The sequence below is a fragment of the Belonocnema kinseyi genome, chromosome 2 (assembly GCF_010883055.1).
Source record: "Belonocnema kinseyi isolate 2016_QV_RU_SX_M_011 chromosome 2, B_treatae_v1, whole genome shotgun sequence".
Lineage (NCBI taxonomy): Eukaryota > Metazoa > Arthropoda > Insecta > Hymenoptera > Cynipidae > Belonocnema > Belonocnema kinseyi.
Genome location: NC_046658.1, coordinates 69,186,204 through 69,202,337, shown reverse-complemented (window position 1 = coordinate 69,202,337; position 16,134 = coordinate 69,186,204). Strand labels below are relative to the sequence as shown.

Genomic DNA, 16,134 nt, shown 5'->3' with positions numbered 1-16,134 from the left:
TCGCAATTTTTATAACATTAAATTATTGATAACTCGGAAACGGTCAATTTTACAAAAAAATGACAAGTGATAAAAAATGTTTAGAATTTACTGAAAAACCTTAAAAAATGCTTTCGGGTCGAAAAAAGCATTTTTTACGTTTTAAACAAACAAAGTTTGTTTAAACAAATTTGACCAGTTTTTGCGGCCGGCAAAATCTTGATCCTCGTTCAGGGGTATATTCCGTAAGAGAATATGACGAAAAATGCTATCGGAAATATTTTTCAGAGGAATGCGACGTTTTCGCCTTGTCTATTAAGCCATGCTCTCAGATACCTTATAAATTACAAATAATAACATTGCACTATTTAAACAAACTAAAGAGTCTAGTGGGCCAGGCAGACATTGTGTTGAAAAATCTGAAAGATAAGAACAGTTTTTAAGAAAATGTGATGATATTAAAAAGCGATTTTGTTGCTCCATTGACTCGTCAAAGTGATGATAAGTAAATCAAAGTCGAGTGGAAATTCGGAGCAGTATCCGAACATGTTTTATCAGTCGTTTGGCGGGATCGATTTCAAAAGTCGATTAGCTAATGCACAACGTAAGGCGTGAAGTGTTAACAAGATAAGTACTGAATTATGTAAGATTTGTTTCAGTGTACTGGGTCAATGTAAAGCAGATCAAAACAGTCCCTTTATCTTGTGCATTTTCTAATAAATTTTCCACCTGGAACATTATTACTTTCGAAATTGAAAATTCGGTTGAATTAATGAATTTTGAATTTCAGGATTATTCAAAAGTCATATTTGAAACAGTTAAAATTTGTCACAGATATCTGGGAAATTAAATTTTTCATAGAGTTTGGAATCAGAATTTTAGGAAATTAACAGAAATCCAAGGTAGAGAGCATTGTACTTTTCCGTCGTTCAAATATTCCTACTCATTGAATACAAGTGATAAGTTTCCACTTTGTTGTTTTTTGTTTATAGAGTGTGTTGGGAATCTATGAGGCTAATGTTCCAAATATCAGGTTTGAGTCACTTTTAATGGATTCTAATCTCTAGTATTTTTCTAGTTTTCACCTTTAATAGTAGATAAGTATTTTTGTTGTTGTTGCTGTTGTTGTTGTACAACTTACGTTCTCTCGAAATGAGATATTGTGTTAGAAATGCTGAGAAATTAAATAAAAGAAAAAGGAAAAAAATAATAAAAGTGGCTTTCATTTTATTTTCCAAATTTAAAACTCTATATCTAATTTCATGTGTACTACTGCAGTAGTAGAATCGAACATTTCTTTCTTTTGATGGTAGAATGTTTCCTTATTTTTTTCCAGATTAAAAAAAATATTTAGATGTTGATATGAAGGCTTTTTTTTAAGTTTTTAAATTTTAATTCCTACTATTTTAACTATCCTATTGTGTACAATCTAGGCATTTTTTATCGTGTTGCCTTGTGACCATCAAATTTTGTTTAGAAAAAAAATGTTTAATTTGGGTATTAAAGTTGCGATTTTATGAGGTCAATTCTTTCCTAAGAAAGTTTTTAGAACTTTGAAATGTTCATGAAGTACTTTACCGATAATTTCTACTATTTAAAAAATATTTATGCAATTATTGGCCTATAATTACAAAATAGTTTCTTGCAAAAATTACAAAATCGATCAATTATTTTTAAAGGAAATTCTGTGACACCCTTTTTGTTATATTTACTAGTGTCATGGATCCTATGCTACGCGTGCGTATAGTTTTTCGATTTGAGGGGAAAAATAATTGTTAAAACAAAATAAAAATTTCGAATAACTATTTATTTTTGAAGTTTATTTGTTTATTTGTTTTTGAGGTTATATAAATATAATTTTTCTAGGAGTCTTGAGAAAGTTAAAAAAGATTTTTGAAGATTTCAGATATCTCAAAAAGTATCTAGAAAATTTGTAAGAACGTTTTTTTGTTTTACAAGATTAAACAAAATTGTAGGAAAAATTCGAATAGTTTTAAGAGATATTTTGGACTTGCAGAAGTTTATAAGGAATTTAAAAATATTCGAATATAAATTATGTTAAAAAATGTTTTCTCTTAAAACTTTTGAAAATTCTTGAAACGCTTCTAAATTTTTCCTTCGAAATTTTAGAAAGTCTACGTTTTAAATTCACTGAAATTTTTTTCAATTTTCTCTGAAAATTAATTTTTCGAAATAAAAAATAATTCAAAATGTTCTCAGGAATCTTTAGAAACTTTTTTTTATTCTCCTTTCAAAATCCTTAAAAAGCTTTTTTTTCGAAATTATAAATAAATTATATATCAAAAGCTAAAAAGTGTAAAAACATAGCGATATATAAGTTATTGGATCAAAAGTATCTTTTCTTAATTAAATATACAAGAATTTTACAAGAATTTATCGATTTTTTTTAATGATTTAGAAAAAATTATTTTTTATTGTTTCATTTTTTTAATTGATTAGGGATCAAAATAAAATGTTTTGTACATGTAAGCAGACGTAAGTTGCTAAAAAAATAAGGCCAGTAAGGTAGAAGCGTGTCATTTCTACATGGCCTTAAATGAAACTAATAATTTTATTAGTAGAACAGTCAAATTAGCCGAGAAAAGGTCATTTGCTTGAACAAATTAGAGACACGGAAATCTTTGTTTTAAAATATTTGAATAGACGTACTTTCAAAGGCCTGAAAAGTTCGAGGCTAATTCCTTATTAATTGTTCGTGATCAACCAAAAACGTGAAAACGCAACATTTTCTTAACGGTACTGCTTGCTTTGTTACTTTTGATTAAGATATAGGTTACAAGTATATAGAACTTCGTTTTTATTGTAAAAAATAAGCTTTAAAATGAGCCCCCATCGAAATATATTTTACGACAAATAGTTTACGAGATATCAGTTTGTTAATTAACATTGTGCGTTTTTTAGTGAAAACTTGAAAGTATTAAAAAACATTTTTTTTCGATTCCAGAATCCAACAATGACAGAGGGATGGAGAAACACTTTTTTTTGTTTAAACATTCATATTTTGTAAAAAAAAATGGGTTGAGTTCAATTTCAATAAAATATCTAACAGATTATCTATCTGCAAGAAAAATTGTGTTTAAGATGTCAAAAACATTTTTCACATTAATGGTAAATTCGCTATAAACAATGATTTTCATTCCATACTACCAGCTGCCAACAAAATTTCAAAAAATTGTGAATCACCATTCAGAAAGGTGGATTTTCATTATTATATTTTCTAAAATCCTCCGTGGAATATATTCGTTGCAAAAAATATTATTTAAAGAAATTGTATAAATAATTTTACATAAAGTCGCTGGTAGCTGTAAGTATGGAAAAAGTTGTTTGGTTATAACGATTTGCTATAAACAATGTGAATAATTTTGTTGACATCTTAAATATACTTTTTTCTGAAGGTGCATCTGTTAGATATTTCAGTGAAATTTAACTCAACCGATTTTTGTTTACAAAATATGAATGTTTAAACAAAAAACAAGTGCTTTTCCACCCCTCCATAATTTTTTGATTGTAAGCATAAAATAATGAAGTTTCATTAATACTTTGAACTATACAATTTTTAAATTCAGCAGCAAAAACTATTAAGCTCTTCATCGTAGGATATTCTCGAAGGGCGCATTTGGAAGCTTATTGGTCTAAAAGCAAAGTCCTGTATACTTTTTAGCCACCCCTTAATCCAAATATTTAAAGACAAAGATCTCCGTGTCTCGAATTTGCTGTAGCAGAAATCCTAATTTGTCTATACTACACTATTATTTTCTGAGTAATAACTTTTCAAAATATTTCTAAAATAACAAGTAAATAAATTAAAATGCAACTAAAAATTATCTTCTTCGCAACTGAATGTTGATTTTCTTCAAAACATGTGCTTTTCTTCAAGAAGGAACTTCTATCGTCAATAAAGATTAAAAGCCGAGTGGAATTCCTTTTAACGCGTGGAAAAAATCCAAATCAATGGCCTTTGCTGTCGAATGGAATAAAGGGGACAGCTTCTTCTTGACACCTTACGCCTGGTTAAAACGTTTAAAAGTGAAGAACAGAATAAAACTGCTCGCAACCTTGCCACTCAAAAGCTCTGCTCCCACTTTTATTTTGTCTTTTTCGAATTCGGACTCTAACCCTTGCTCTGAGGTGCTCAGAATTCAGAAATCAGAGGATACGGTTCTCTGAGGACGACAGTTATTTCGAGCCGGATTCATTTTATTTGAAACTACGGTGCACTCTTCCTGGTGAAATGTAGTCTAGCAGTTTCTACTGTAGCTGTATTTAATAGTGTAGAGTTGTAATGTATATCGCGGACTTCGCCGTACTGAATCTTGCCAAACGATTTATTGCGGTTGACCCGCAAGTCCCTTTCCATGCGGAACGATTTAATTACTGCGTTTTGCAACACTCTGGAACAAGGCACTTTAAATTCAAGAAAGGCACTGCATATAAATAAAGAAGAGTCAAACAATTCATTATGAATCACAACACACATTTTTTTAAAGGAGTTATGAAACTTTTGAAACAAGCAAACAAGTAAAAAAAATTAACCTTTTTGAAATAAAAAGTAGGGCTGATACAAAAAAAAATATCAATTGAAACCGCATTAGCACTGAAAAATTTCCCTTTGGCTCTCTTATCTTATAACGTGTATACAATAAAATTTGAAATGAATCTTGAGGTTGGGCTGGGTCGAAATGGAATAAAAAAGTTTTAATCGCAAAGTTTTGAAAAAATCGTGAATGTTATTTTTGTTTCTTAATCTGCATAATATACCTAACTTTTGCCATTTTACCGGATTTCTTATTTAAGTTTCTATAGGAGAAATTAAATTTTTTACATGTACCTGAAAAAAAATCTAGAAGCTCTACAATTTATAAATATTTTTTCAGAAAAAATTTTCTTACGTTCAAAATTAAATTCCAAAAAATTTGAGAAGATCAGATAGTTAAAAATGATGAGTTTTTTTTCAAAAATTCAGCAACTCATTTTTAACGATCTGATTCTGACAAAAATTATTTATAATTTTTAGACCTTCTCGAATTTTTTTTCATTTGTAGGTCTCTATGAAAAATGTAATTTCTCTTATATAAACATAAATGAAAATGCTGAAAAATATTAAAAATGAGGAATATTATGCAGATTAAGAAACATAAATAAAATTAGAGATTTTTCTAAAACTATGCAATTAAATTTTTTTATTTCTATTTCGACTTCGCCCAACCAAAATATATTAATCGATTCATTTCAAATTTCATGTACTTTATAAGGGACTCAAAAGGAAACTTTTCAGTATTAAGGTATTTTCAATTATATTTTTTTTCGGTCCACCATAATAAATAGTATGAAGTTCTTATTTGAAAGAAATTTGACTTTGGATAAATACTGTTCCGGGGAAACACAAATTTTCTTGAACTCTGTTAATTACATAATAGTAGAACCTTAACAAAAGTAGTTGAAAAATAATCAAATGTGTTAATATTAATAATTAGTTTTACTAACTTTTAATTTTATAATTTATTCCTAGTATTGAAGGCTTAAGATTTCAACAATTTGATTTAAATATTTTGTTCGAAAATTAAATTGTTTTGTAGAAAATTCATGTTTTTAGTTCAAAATGTTAACAATATGATATAAAATTAAAGAATTAGGGAGAAAATTGATCTATTTTGTAGAAATTTGAGCTACTTTGTTAAAAATTTAATTTTTTAGATTATAATTCATGATTTTAGTTAAAAATTCATTTCTTTTGTTTGAAAATTTATGTATTTCGATGAAAATACGTTTTTGTGGTTAAAAATTAATTTTTTTAGCTGAAAAGTAATCTATTCGATTTTCGATTGAAAATTGATCTGTTTTAGTTTAAAGTTCAACTATGTGGTTGAAAATTTGTGTACTATTTGGTTAAAAATTCTTGTTTTTTTTTTTTGTAGAAAATTATTCCTCTTGGTTGAAAATTTAAATATATCGTTGAAAATTAGTTTATTTTGTTGCCATTTTGTTTTTTAATTTTTAATTATTTTTAAACTGTAAATTTAACTATTCAGTTTTTGGGAAAAATTGATCTTTTTGGTTTTAAAATTTAATTATTTGGGTTGAAAATTAAACTTCGTGGTTGAAACTTTATATTTTTCGTTGACTATTCAACTGGTTTGTATAACGCTCATCTTTTTGGCTTGAAAATTTAACATTTTGGATGCACGTTTTTCTTTTTATTGACTGAGAGATCTTTTTTGGTGGACTATTAAATTTTTGATCAAGAATTCATCTTTTTTGCTTTAAATATCAAGAACTTTATAGAAAGTTGAATTACATACTTTCTTAATTTTTAAGAAACAGTAAGACTTTACAAACCTACCCTCTCGCCAAATCGTCTGATGTTATTTTCGTAGAACCCTAAATAAATTCGCGAACAAATGACGAAGGATTGGGGGGGGGGGGAGTACGTGATTCAAAATTTCAGAAAAAAACTTAACGTGATTTACACACGGCCCCAAAACCGATTTGAAAGATCAGCGTCTCTACTTTTCCCATTTTGTACATCTTTCATTGAAAAAACACTATTTTCGAATTACTCAATTCCAACAACAATAAAATAATAAATTTTAATGAATATTTCGTAAGAACTTTTAGCATTAAGATTTTCCAACAAAAAAAAATTAAAAAGTTTTTCTTGTAATCCAATTGAAATTTAAAATTGAAAAATAGAAATTAAATGCATTTAAATTAGAAAAGCATTTAAATTCGAATTAAATCCTAAAGTTCCTAACTTTGAAAACTATTATTAAAAAATTAGTTTAGGTATTAGTGTTGTTTTTTTGAATGAATGTTTTTCCCTAGCATTATTTCAATTATAAATGAATTCGATAAAAAGAGAATAAGTAAATTATATTCTATAATTAAGTAGTGGTTATAATAATTAGCATTTTTAGAAGTAACAAAATCAAACTGCTTGTAATAATTTACAATAGTTTTGTAGTGATGTGTTCAAGTATTAATTTCAAGTTATTATTAAGATTGAATTCGAAGGTGTTAAAAAATATATTCATTTATTTGTTAAAACTTGTATAATTTAGTCTCGAATTTAATAAAATTTTGCTTGTCTTTAAATATCTGTGATGCAAAGTGACAGCCTATTTTTAACGTATGTTTCGCAACCAACTTTAAGTCATCTTCTTAATTAAATCTACTCTTAATAATCTTATACTTTATTTTTACCTTTTAATTTTATTTAATAGTATTATAAAACCCAGAAATTTGATTACTTGTAGATTAAGGCTTTGGGTGGTACATATTTAAAGAAGAAACTTATAAACATTAAACTTAAAAAAGAAGGCAAAGAGAAATTGGCAGCGGTTAAATTTCTAACGAAGTTATTTATTATTAGACACTGATGAAATCTCATATATTTTTAAATCTTTTCTGAAAGTTTGTATCTACCTACGTTTTCACTCATTTTATTTGACTGATGACTTTAATTCTGTAATATCATACTCGATCTCGCCAACTTTTTTCCTTATCCGCCTACAATCAACAACTTCAAAATTACTGATTTATGAATTTACGGTAATTTAATAATGTAACTGATTTGATTGGGCTTACACTTAAACATATTACATGGTACGTATTTTATGGATTGCATAAGAATACAAATTTAATAGAAATTGTAAAAAATGATATAAATGTTACAGCAAAAGACCATTTTTCTTGGCAGGGTTAACGTTTAAAGTGAAGTTGAATTGATAATATTTTCACTGAAGTATATTGATGAAAGAAACTTTTTCTCGAGTAAATTGAGTGGAAAAAGCTTTTCGTGGAAGCATCCAAGCGAGACTACGTTTCAGAAATTTGCACTGTACCTCGTCGACAAGATTCAATTAATTACGAGACACTGAAATTGAGAAAACCGCGTCGTCTGCCAGGGAATTAAGTTACGTGATTAAATTCGAGCACTATCTTATCTCAACTAAAGTTGCTTATAATATTTAAACTTGAACCTCTTATTAAGTTCTTATATAATTTCTATTTAAAATGTGTATCTTTATTGGTAACTTGTATTGTGATAATAATTCATTGAAACAAAATCTATATCAAGAACAAGTGTAGGAAATGTCTTTCTTTTTGAATTTTTGTAACCGATGTTTTTATATTGCTAAATGCTAATTATGAACATGATATCAACATTATTTTATTAATTTTTTTTTTTTTTTTAGTAATCGCTTTAGTAATCGCTTCAATGGTCCAAAACCAAAGTATCAAAATGATGCCAATAAAAACAAATGGTCGTCAAAAGCGAAAACTCAAAGAATTGAAATAAACACACGTTCAGAATAATCTTCTGATCCTTCGTTCACTTTATTTAAGAATTGAAATTGTATTTATTGATCAAAATACATGTTTTTCCAAATTATCAAGTGCATAGTCGATTTGATTTTCAATGAGTTTTAGCTTCAGCTTCTTTTATTATCATCTGGAATATGTCAATAGTTAATGTTCGCAATTGAATCCAGAATTAGTATGGTTGCTATTATCATAAATCATAATGCCATCGGCTAGTTTAAGCAATGATGATAAATATTCACTATGACTGCAAGGAAAAAGTGAGAGTATCATGAAGATATCAATCTCTCGACTTTCTGATCACTCGACACACGATTGGTTTCACGTGTTCAAAAGAATTCTCACTCATGTAGATCAAGTAAATCCAGAATATCCGCGTAAGCAATTACCATAGTCAATAGTAGTGTCTAATAAGTTACAACTTTTTTCATGTCGTGCTAGGAAATCTTGATTAAACCTTGTCTAAGTAAATTACTTAGCTTACTAGAATCAATTTAATTCTTAATCAGAAATCTGTCATTACTTCTTTTGTTACTCTAGAATTTGTGTATTAGTGAGAAGCTAAAATTTGAAGGAAATAATACAAATATATTTAATCAGAAGCAAAGAAGGGCTTTTGTGCAACAAGTCTTTAGTTTCTTGGTTTTGTGAATGCGGATACGAGATCTTGTTTTCACGATAGCCTCTGAACTAATTGTCTATTTGATGTCATCATCAAGCGCATTTAAAAGGTCCAAGCACTGTAAAACAAAACAGACTTTTCAAAGAACTCAGACATTGGCAATAACGCAATTCGATGGAATCGTGACAAGACACGTGGCTTAATGATGTGGACTTAAGGCAAAATATAATTGCTTAGTGAACATTCTTGGTGAATGCGCTTCAAGAAAAAACGCCCACTCCCTCTTGTCAACTAAATAAACAAGTTGCTTCATTTTTGTCAAAGAAGCGTAGAAGATTGATATGTTTCTCCTGGTATTTTTTTCATAACAACTAATTGCTTGTTTTTTTTTTAGATTCGTGATGAACTTGACAGTGTCAAACCTGGTGACCTGCATCTTTCTGACCGTCCTCTTCATTTTCAACAACACAACGTCGTCTTACACTCCAAGTCTCTGCGCAATATCAGAAGGTGGTACAGCCTTTGTGACAACATCCTCCATCCTCGCAGTTCTTCTCATCGCCCTAGACCAGTACTTTGCAGTCGTCGATCCTCTCAGATACAGGAGTCGAGTCGACAAAATAAAATGTGGACTCCTCATCGTCTCAGTCTGGATAATCGCAGCTCTCTTCGGTTCCCTAGCAGCCTTCAACCCAAACCCACGTAGCCTCTGGCAAAGTTGTGCCAGGGCTTCGGATTCGCTCTCCAAATATAATCTGAACACCACCGTCAACCTAGATTTCAACTCCAACCAGAATATTTTCTTCGAAAACGAGGACGACCTAGACCTCAAAACCCAGGTCAATTTGCCTGACAAGCATTACGGCTCCGACTTGGAAGAAGACCTAGAACTAATGGAGAACACCACAGCTCTTCTGCGAACTGCTTTCCTCGAAAGCTACCGGAACTTCCCTCTCGAAGATCCCAATGAAAATTTCACCTATGGTCTCGTTTACTCCATCACCTTCAGCATCTTCGTCTACCTTCTGCCCTTTTTAACAGTCTGCTGGATCTACATCAGCATCTACACAGCAGCGAGAAAAAACTCTGAGAGAACTAGAAGAACGGGCTCAAGACCAATTCTCTCTTCAGGAAGCTTCTGCGAGGAATACTGCCAGATGAAGCAGGAACCTCCGGAAGAATTCCGAAGGATCCCGAAAATCTCGAGTCTCTCCTCCATCGACGAAAGCAGCGAGACACCACCTAGTCAAATAACCCGAAGCAAGAGCTCCGAGCATGTCCTCTCTTCCAATTCTATAGGACAAGAAGACAGGAATCGAATTTCGTCTGTGATCTTTACAGTTGGATCTCAGGAAGTCGATGTCTCTCCACAAAAAGCTGATGAAGATACCAAAGATACAAAAGTTCCTATCGCGAGTCTCAAAGCAAAATTCCTGGGTCAGCGGGACCAACGTCCGACTGATGAACTCGTCAAGAGCAAGTTTCCCGATCCACCCGATCAGAGGCGAAAATCCTCCCATGATCTCATGTACGAGGAGATGATGCTTCAGAGGAAGATGAGTGGCATCAGCGACACTTGTGACGAAAGCAGCGACGAGGAAATGATTACTTTCATGGGAGGTAAGCCTTTGCAGGAAGTTAAGGTCGTCGAGATGAGAAATCTTTCCATTGAAAAGAGCAGTAGTGAGGATTCTAATCATTCAAATCATAATCATTCGGATCAGATCCTAATAGAGTCTTCCAGATTCTTGAACGTCGAATCTGAAATGCCGAATGGTTTCAGATCTGAAAGAAACTACAACTCGAAGATGTCTCTTGCCTCAGCAAATACGGAATCCTCATCGACAAATCTGCTGAGTGCTTCGCAGAACACACCAATTGTCACCGTCACTCCTCCTTATAAAGTTCCTCTTCACCGCGCTTCCAGTGTCAGGAGTACTTCAAGCTACATTAATTCCTTGAAATACAGAATCAGCAATGGCTCGATTTTTAAGTACAGAGAAGAAACGAGAGCTGCGAGGATAAGTGCACTTGTTATAGTGATGGGACTGATTTGTTGGACACCTTATGTCGTTCTCCTGATGTTGAGGAATTTGTCCAATGAGGAGAATTCTCTTTCTCAAAGATTCGACACAATTGTACTGAGCTTCCTGGTTCTTTCGACCTATGTGAGTCCTCTGCTTTTTGGATATCGTTCCAAGAGGGTCAAGAGAGAATTGAGAAAGTTTTTTTGCTTCAGAAGAGAACTCTCTTACAAGAATAATAGGAGTCTGATGGCGAAGAAGGTACTTAAGAGGAGGCAAAGTGGAAATCTGAGTCAGCTGGAGATGGAGTCGAAGTACAATATTTTGAATTGTGTTTACGGAAGGAATAAGTGGCCCAAGGAGAAGGTTCATTTTGTTCAGGTCCCAGAAACGGCTCTTGCTATCGAGACCTGCAGAAGCAGCTTTTCCAGTGGGGCTAGTACTCAAATATCGAGTACTTCGACTGATGAATGTTGATAAAAATGGAGATTTCGATTTTGGGTGAGAAAAATTAGGAATAGGCGGCTGAATTATACTAAAGTACCAGAAATTTTCTCCAAGTTTCGAACACGAAAGACTGCTAGAATCTCACTATCACTTTCCATGACAGTTTTGTACAGTACTGCTTTAACTTTAGGATTTTTTAGTTCGGAATTAGAGAATTAATATTTCGGGGTGTCGATTGGACCGAGAAGATACAAAAAAATTCCTTTGTATGATAGAATGAGAAGATTAAAAAATGATTGTGTACAAAATTAAACAATTTCAATTTATACAGGTGAAAATATAAAAAAACCCGAATTTTGAGATGTTCTTTTAGGCATACGTTTTAAAATGAAAATTGTTTATAAATTAATGTCCTCGAAATTGAACAGTCTCACATTTTAGTTTTTTTTCAAACGATGTATCAATAATTTGGCAATTTTGTATTCTTAATCAAAATTGTTTATATTTTTATAATTTAACTTGGTAACTATTTTTTTAAGTATCATTTTTTAATATCAAACGCTTTCACATTGAAATTACTGAATTTTGAACGCGTTTCTGGAACTGATATTTTTTCCCCATGAAAATTCCATTATTAAAAAAAATATATTCTTTTTAAATCAGACTCTAAACTAGCATAGTTTTGAATTAATTTTTTGCAAACTGTACGAATTATTAGAATCCTTTCGGCTACAAAAAGGTACTTTCGAATCGACACCCTAAATTTCTACCAGAGAGAAATGGATTTGACTTGTATCCTGAATTTCCTTAATTTATTTCCCTACTTATCTTTTCCTTGTCCAAGTTTAATTGACTAAAGTTGTTGTACTCACACTTTGGAGATTACGTTTAATGATAAAACGTATTTCTTTTCTATGTAAATATTTTTTTAACAGTAAATGACGAAAAAGAGAACTATTGACGTAATTATTGTAATATGAGATAAGGCGCATGTCGACTTTTTGTGCCCAGAGTGAATGAGAGAACTAAAAATTAATAAGCCAAAATGGGAATTAAGGTCCCATGAAGCCGAAGGTATTAGGAATGAGTGAGGATTTTGTCAATTGCATGATAAGTGTTAAACTTCCATAAGACTTCGTAACAGGTTAAATATGTAAGAAATAAGAGAGTTCTTTTTTATACCTTTCGGCACCTCGAGACATTTTTTACATATTTTATTACTAGATTAATTTAAGATATCATCTTCGTCGTAATTATTCGCAAAAATTGTATATTTTGCATTTCATTGACTTTTCTCACAAACGACGTTTCCTGAGACGAGCATTTGATGCATTTGCGACCGAATAATACGTATTTAGTCGAAGTATCCTCAACCTCTTCAGGAATTTTTATTATACATTTAGAAATGATATTTGATAACCGACACTATTTTTCAATCCCATACTCTTTGCTTTTAAATTGATGGATATTTTGTGTCCATAATGGTATTTTCAGAGAAGAATGTAAATATTTTGATAAAATAAGATATTTTTGAAGAGATTTGATGGGAAATTTACGATTCCTTACGTAGCCGTTGAAATCAACTTCGCACAGTGCAGAGTATTCTTTCCGTATTTTACCGTGTAAATATACGCATAACACAGCATTATAGACGCGATGTTTTTTCCTGATATTATTTTGTACATTACAAAGATCAACGTTTATTTATATTAAATAATCCGTTTAGTGGGTATCCTCAATGATCAGTACCGACAAGAGAGAAGGAGACTCTTGGAAATAATGATCTCTTCCATCATTTTCGTAAACAATTCTTCCTCGCAAAGCTACAAAAATTTCATGTTCTCGTCCGAAAATTTAAGATTAATTTCTCTGTGGCTAGTTTTCGATTTTTTCACATTTTTCGGGTGAAGCGCAGAACGAGTTTCGCCAAGTTAGGCCTGAGTAGGACGATTTCAAAAATAGAAAGTAGTTCAATTTTAGAAATGCTTGAAATCCGGAATGTCGGAGTTTCTAGTTTTTAGTTTGAACTTGTTTAGCAAAGAATTCGTTTTTACATCTGCCTTCAGTAGTTTCTAACTTTTGATAACTCGTACACCAGGCAATACGTCAGCCTTTATCATTATTAATTTATGCAATTTTCATAATAAATACTACATTCAAAAAATAAATGTGTCTCTTATTTTAAATTAAGTTTCTTCTTAACATTCCTTGTTAATTCCTTAATTCCAGGCCTCATAGATATATAATGTTTATAATAATAGAATTTATATTTTATTTATAGTAATAACAGTAATATTTTATAATAAGATCGAAGCTTCCAAGATTCAGGGCTTTTGGAAAAATGAGCAAATCAAAGAATTTCTGTAAGAAGTAACTCAAAAAGAATCAGGGCTGCTGCAGTCACATTAATTACTTTTCTTTCTAAAATCACTTTTTAGTCATTTTTTAAAATAAAAATATTACATTAATCACTTTTCTTTCAATAAATGAACTGTTAATAATTATTCAATTCAGGTCTATACCTATTTCTGAATTGTCTTGAATTCTTTTTAAATATTTTAGATTGTTTTGAAAGATTCCGATAAATTTTTAATAGATTTCAATAAGTTAAAGGTTTTTTTTTTAGAAAAGATTTTAGGATATTTTTAAAACTTCTGAGCCATTTCATGCGATTTAAATTTGAAATATTATGCGGAATTTTAAGACTTCACTAGAATTTATTCATTAATTTTATTAATTTGATCAAGGGATTTCAAAATTTTTGAAATATTTTAGGATAAAGAATTTTCTAGAATTTCCGAAGATATGGTACGATTTTATAGAGCCTATAAGGTTTTATTATATTTTAAAATATTTAACAGGATTTTAGAGAATTTATATGATTTTATAGTGTTTTAAAGCTCTCAATATAATTTCTAGGATTTCAGAAAATATCGTCGAATTTCACGAGATTCTCTAATATCTTAGTGGATTTCAGAGAATTTATTCCCGAGATGTGAGGTGTTTAGGAGGGTTTTAAAGATTTTAAAAGATTTGGAATTTATCCTGAATTCTTATTATTTTATCATAAATTCTTTGGAATTCTCAATTCTACTTCTTTCAATGGATTTTTTTATTTTTTAAATGTATTTTTGAAATTTAGAAAAATTTAGCAAGATTTTGAATGATTTAAAATATTCTAGGTTATTTTAAAAGATTACAAAGAATTTTTTATTTGATTTCAATAATTTAATGGGATAACAAAGGAATTGAAATATTTGAGCTGTTGTGAAAGATTCCCAGGCATTTTTAAGAGCTTTAAAAAGTGTCAAAGGACTACAAAAGATATAAAAGGATTTAAAATATTTTGAGAAATTTAAAACAATTCCCAGAATTTGTTTATTTATTTCAAATGTTTAAAGAGATTTTAAACACTGAAATATTTTTGGATATTTTAAGAGATTCCAAGGCATTTTCAAGAAATTTAAACAATTTTAAGGGATTTCCAAGGGGTTTAATAATTGTACAAAATTTGAACAGATTTGCTTACGATTGTAAAGAATTTCCTAGATTTTTCGAAGATATCGAATTATTTCATAGGACCTACACATTTTTAGGATATTTGAACAAATTTTAAAAACACTCAAAGTATTTTAATACATTTTCCAGGATTTCAAGTAGTGACATCAGTTATCATGTAGTTTGACAGTGTTTTAGAAAATTTAATGGGTTTTGAAGAATTTATTTACAAGACGTGAGAGATTTCGTAGGGTTTTAAAGATTTCAAGAGATTTTCAAATATTTTTTGGAAATTATTTAGAATTCTTTCTAAATTCTTATTGATTTGTCCTGAATTATTTCAAATTCTTTTGAATTTTTCTAAATTCACACAATTCTACTCCATTCAATTGATTTGAAAAAAGTTTTTGTTTAATTCATCTTCAAGTCTTTAAAAGTCACCTTAAATCTTAGGCATTCCATTAAATTATTTTGAATTTTCTACTCATTTTAAACTTAATTCAATCAATGTTGTCATATTTTTGAATTGTTTTGAATTCACTTGTTTTTCAAATTGCACCGAATTTTTCTCGTTTACCTTAAATTCCTCTAGATTCATTCAAATTTTACGGAAATCAGTGGAAGTTTTGTTTATTTTTATCATTTTTTCCTATTCATTTAAATTTTTTACATTTAACTTGAATATTTTTGAACTCTTATGAATTTATCCTGAATTTCTTATCCTTTGAGCGTGACAAAAAGTACCATTTGATCTCTATATTTTATTCCACAGGGACTGTGAGACCCGTAATTCTTTTCTGTAAGTGTTAGTTTATTTTTAATTTATTTTAGTTTCTTCGAAATATGCAGTGCAAACATACTTCATTTAGAACTATTTTTAAAATTAAATAGCAATCTCGTTTTTATTGAAATTCATTTCAAGGGTACTAACATTAATTTCATTTTGTAATTTAAAAAACTTAGATTATGGAACCAGCCTTTCCTCGAATTTATATTTATGTTTCTATTTCTGTATTTGAAAGCTTGAACTTGGCATTTGGCCGACTAATCGAAAAAAGTTCCGTTTCGGGTGTAAACCACAAGAAATGCTACCACTTGAGATTTTGGCACTTTGCCAAACAAGTTTGTTTCAAACTCCAACTGGTATCGGTGTCGAATCATAGAACAGTTGGATGATTACAATATAGGCTATCAGACTGCTTGGTGTCTAACTTTCCTGGA

General features: G+C 30.2%; 1 protein-coding gene across 4 annotated transcripts in view; it reads left to right on the top strand.

Moving 5' to 3' along the window:
- Nucleotides 1–13,579, top strand: part of LOC117167201 — a 73,389-nt gene extending 59,810 nt beyond the window's left edge. For all 4 annotated transcript variants that reach the window (XM_033351936.1, XM_033351932.1, XM_033351935.1 and 1 more), the window contains one exon: nt 9,339–13,579. In XM_033351936.1, the coding sequence (XP_033207827.1) occupies nt 9,339–11,445 (2,107 nt within the window). In that variant the 3' untranslated portion in view covers nt 11,446–13,579. The remainder of the gene's footprint in view (nt 1–9,338) is intronic.
- Nucleotides 13,580–16,134: the final 2,555 nt, after the last annotated feature.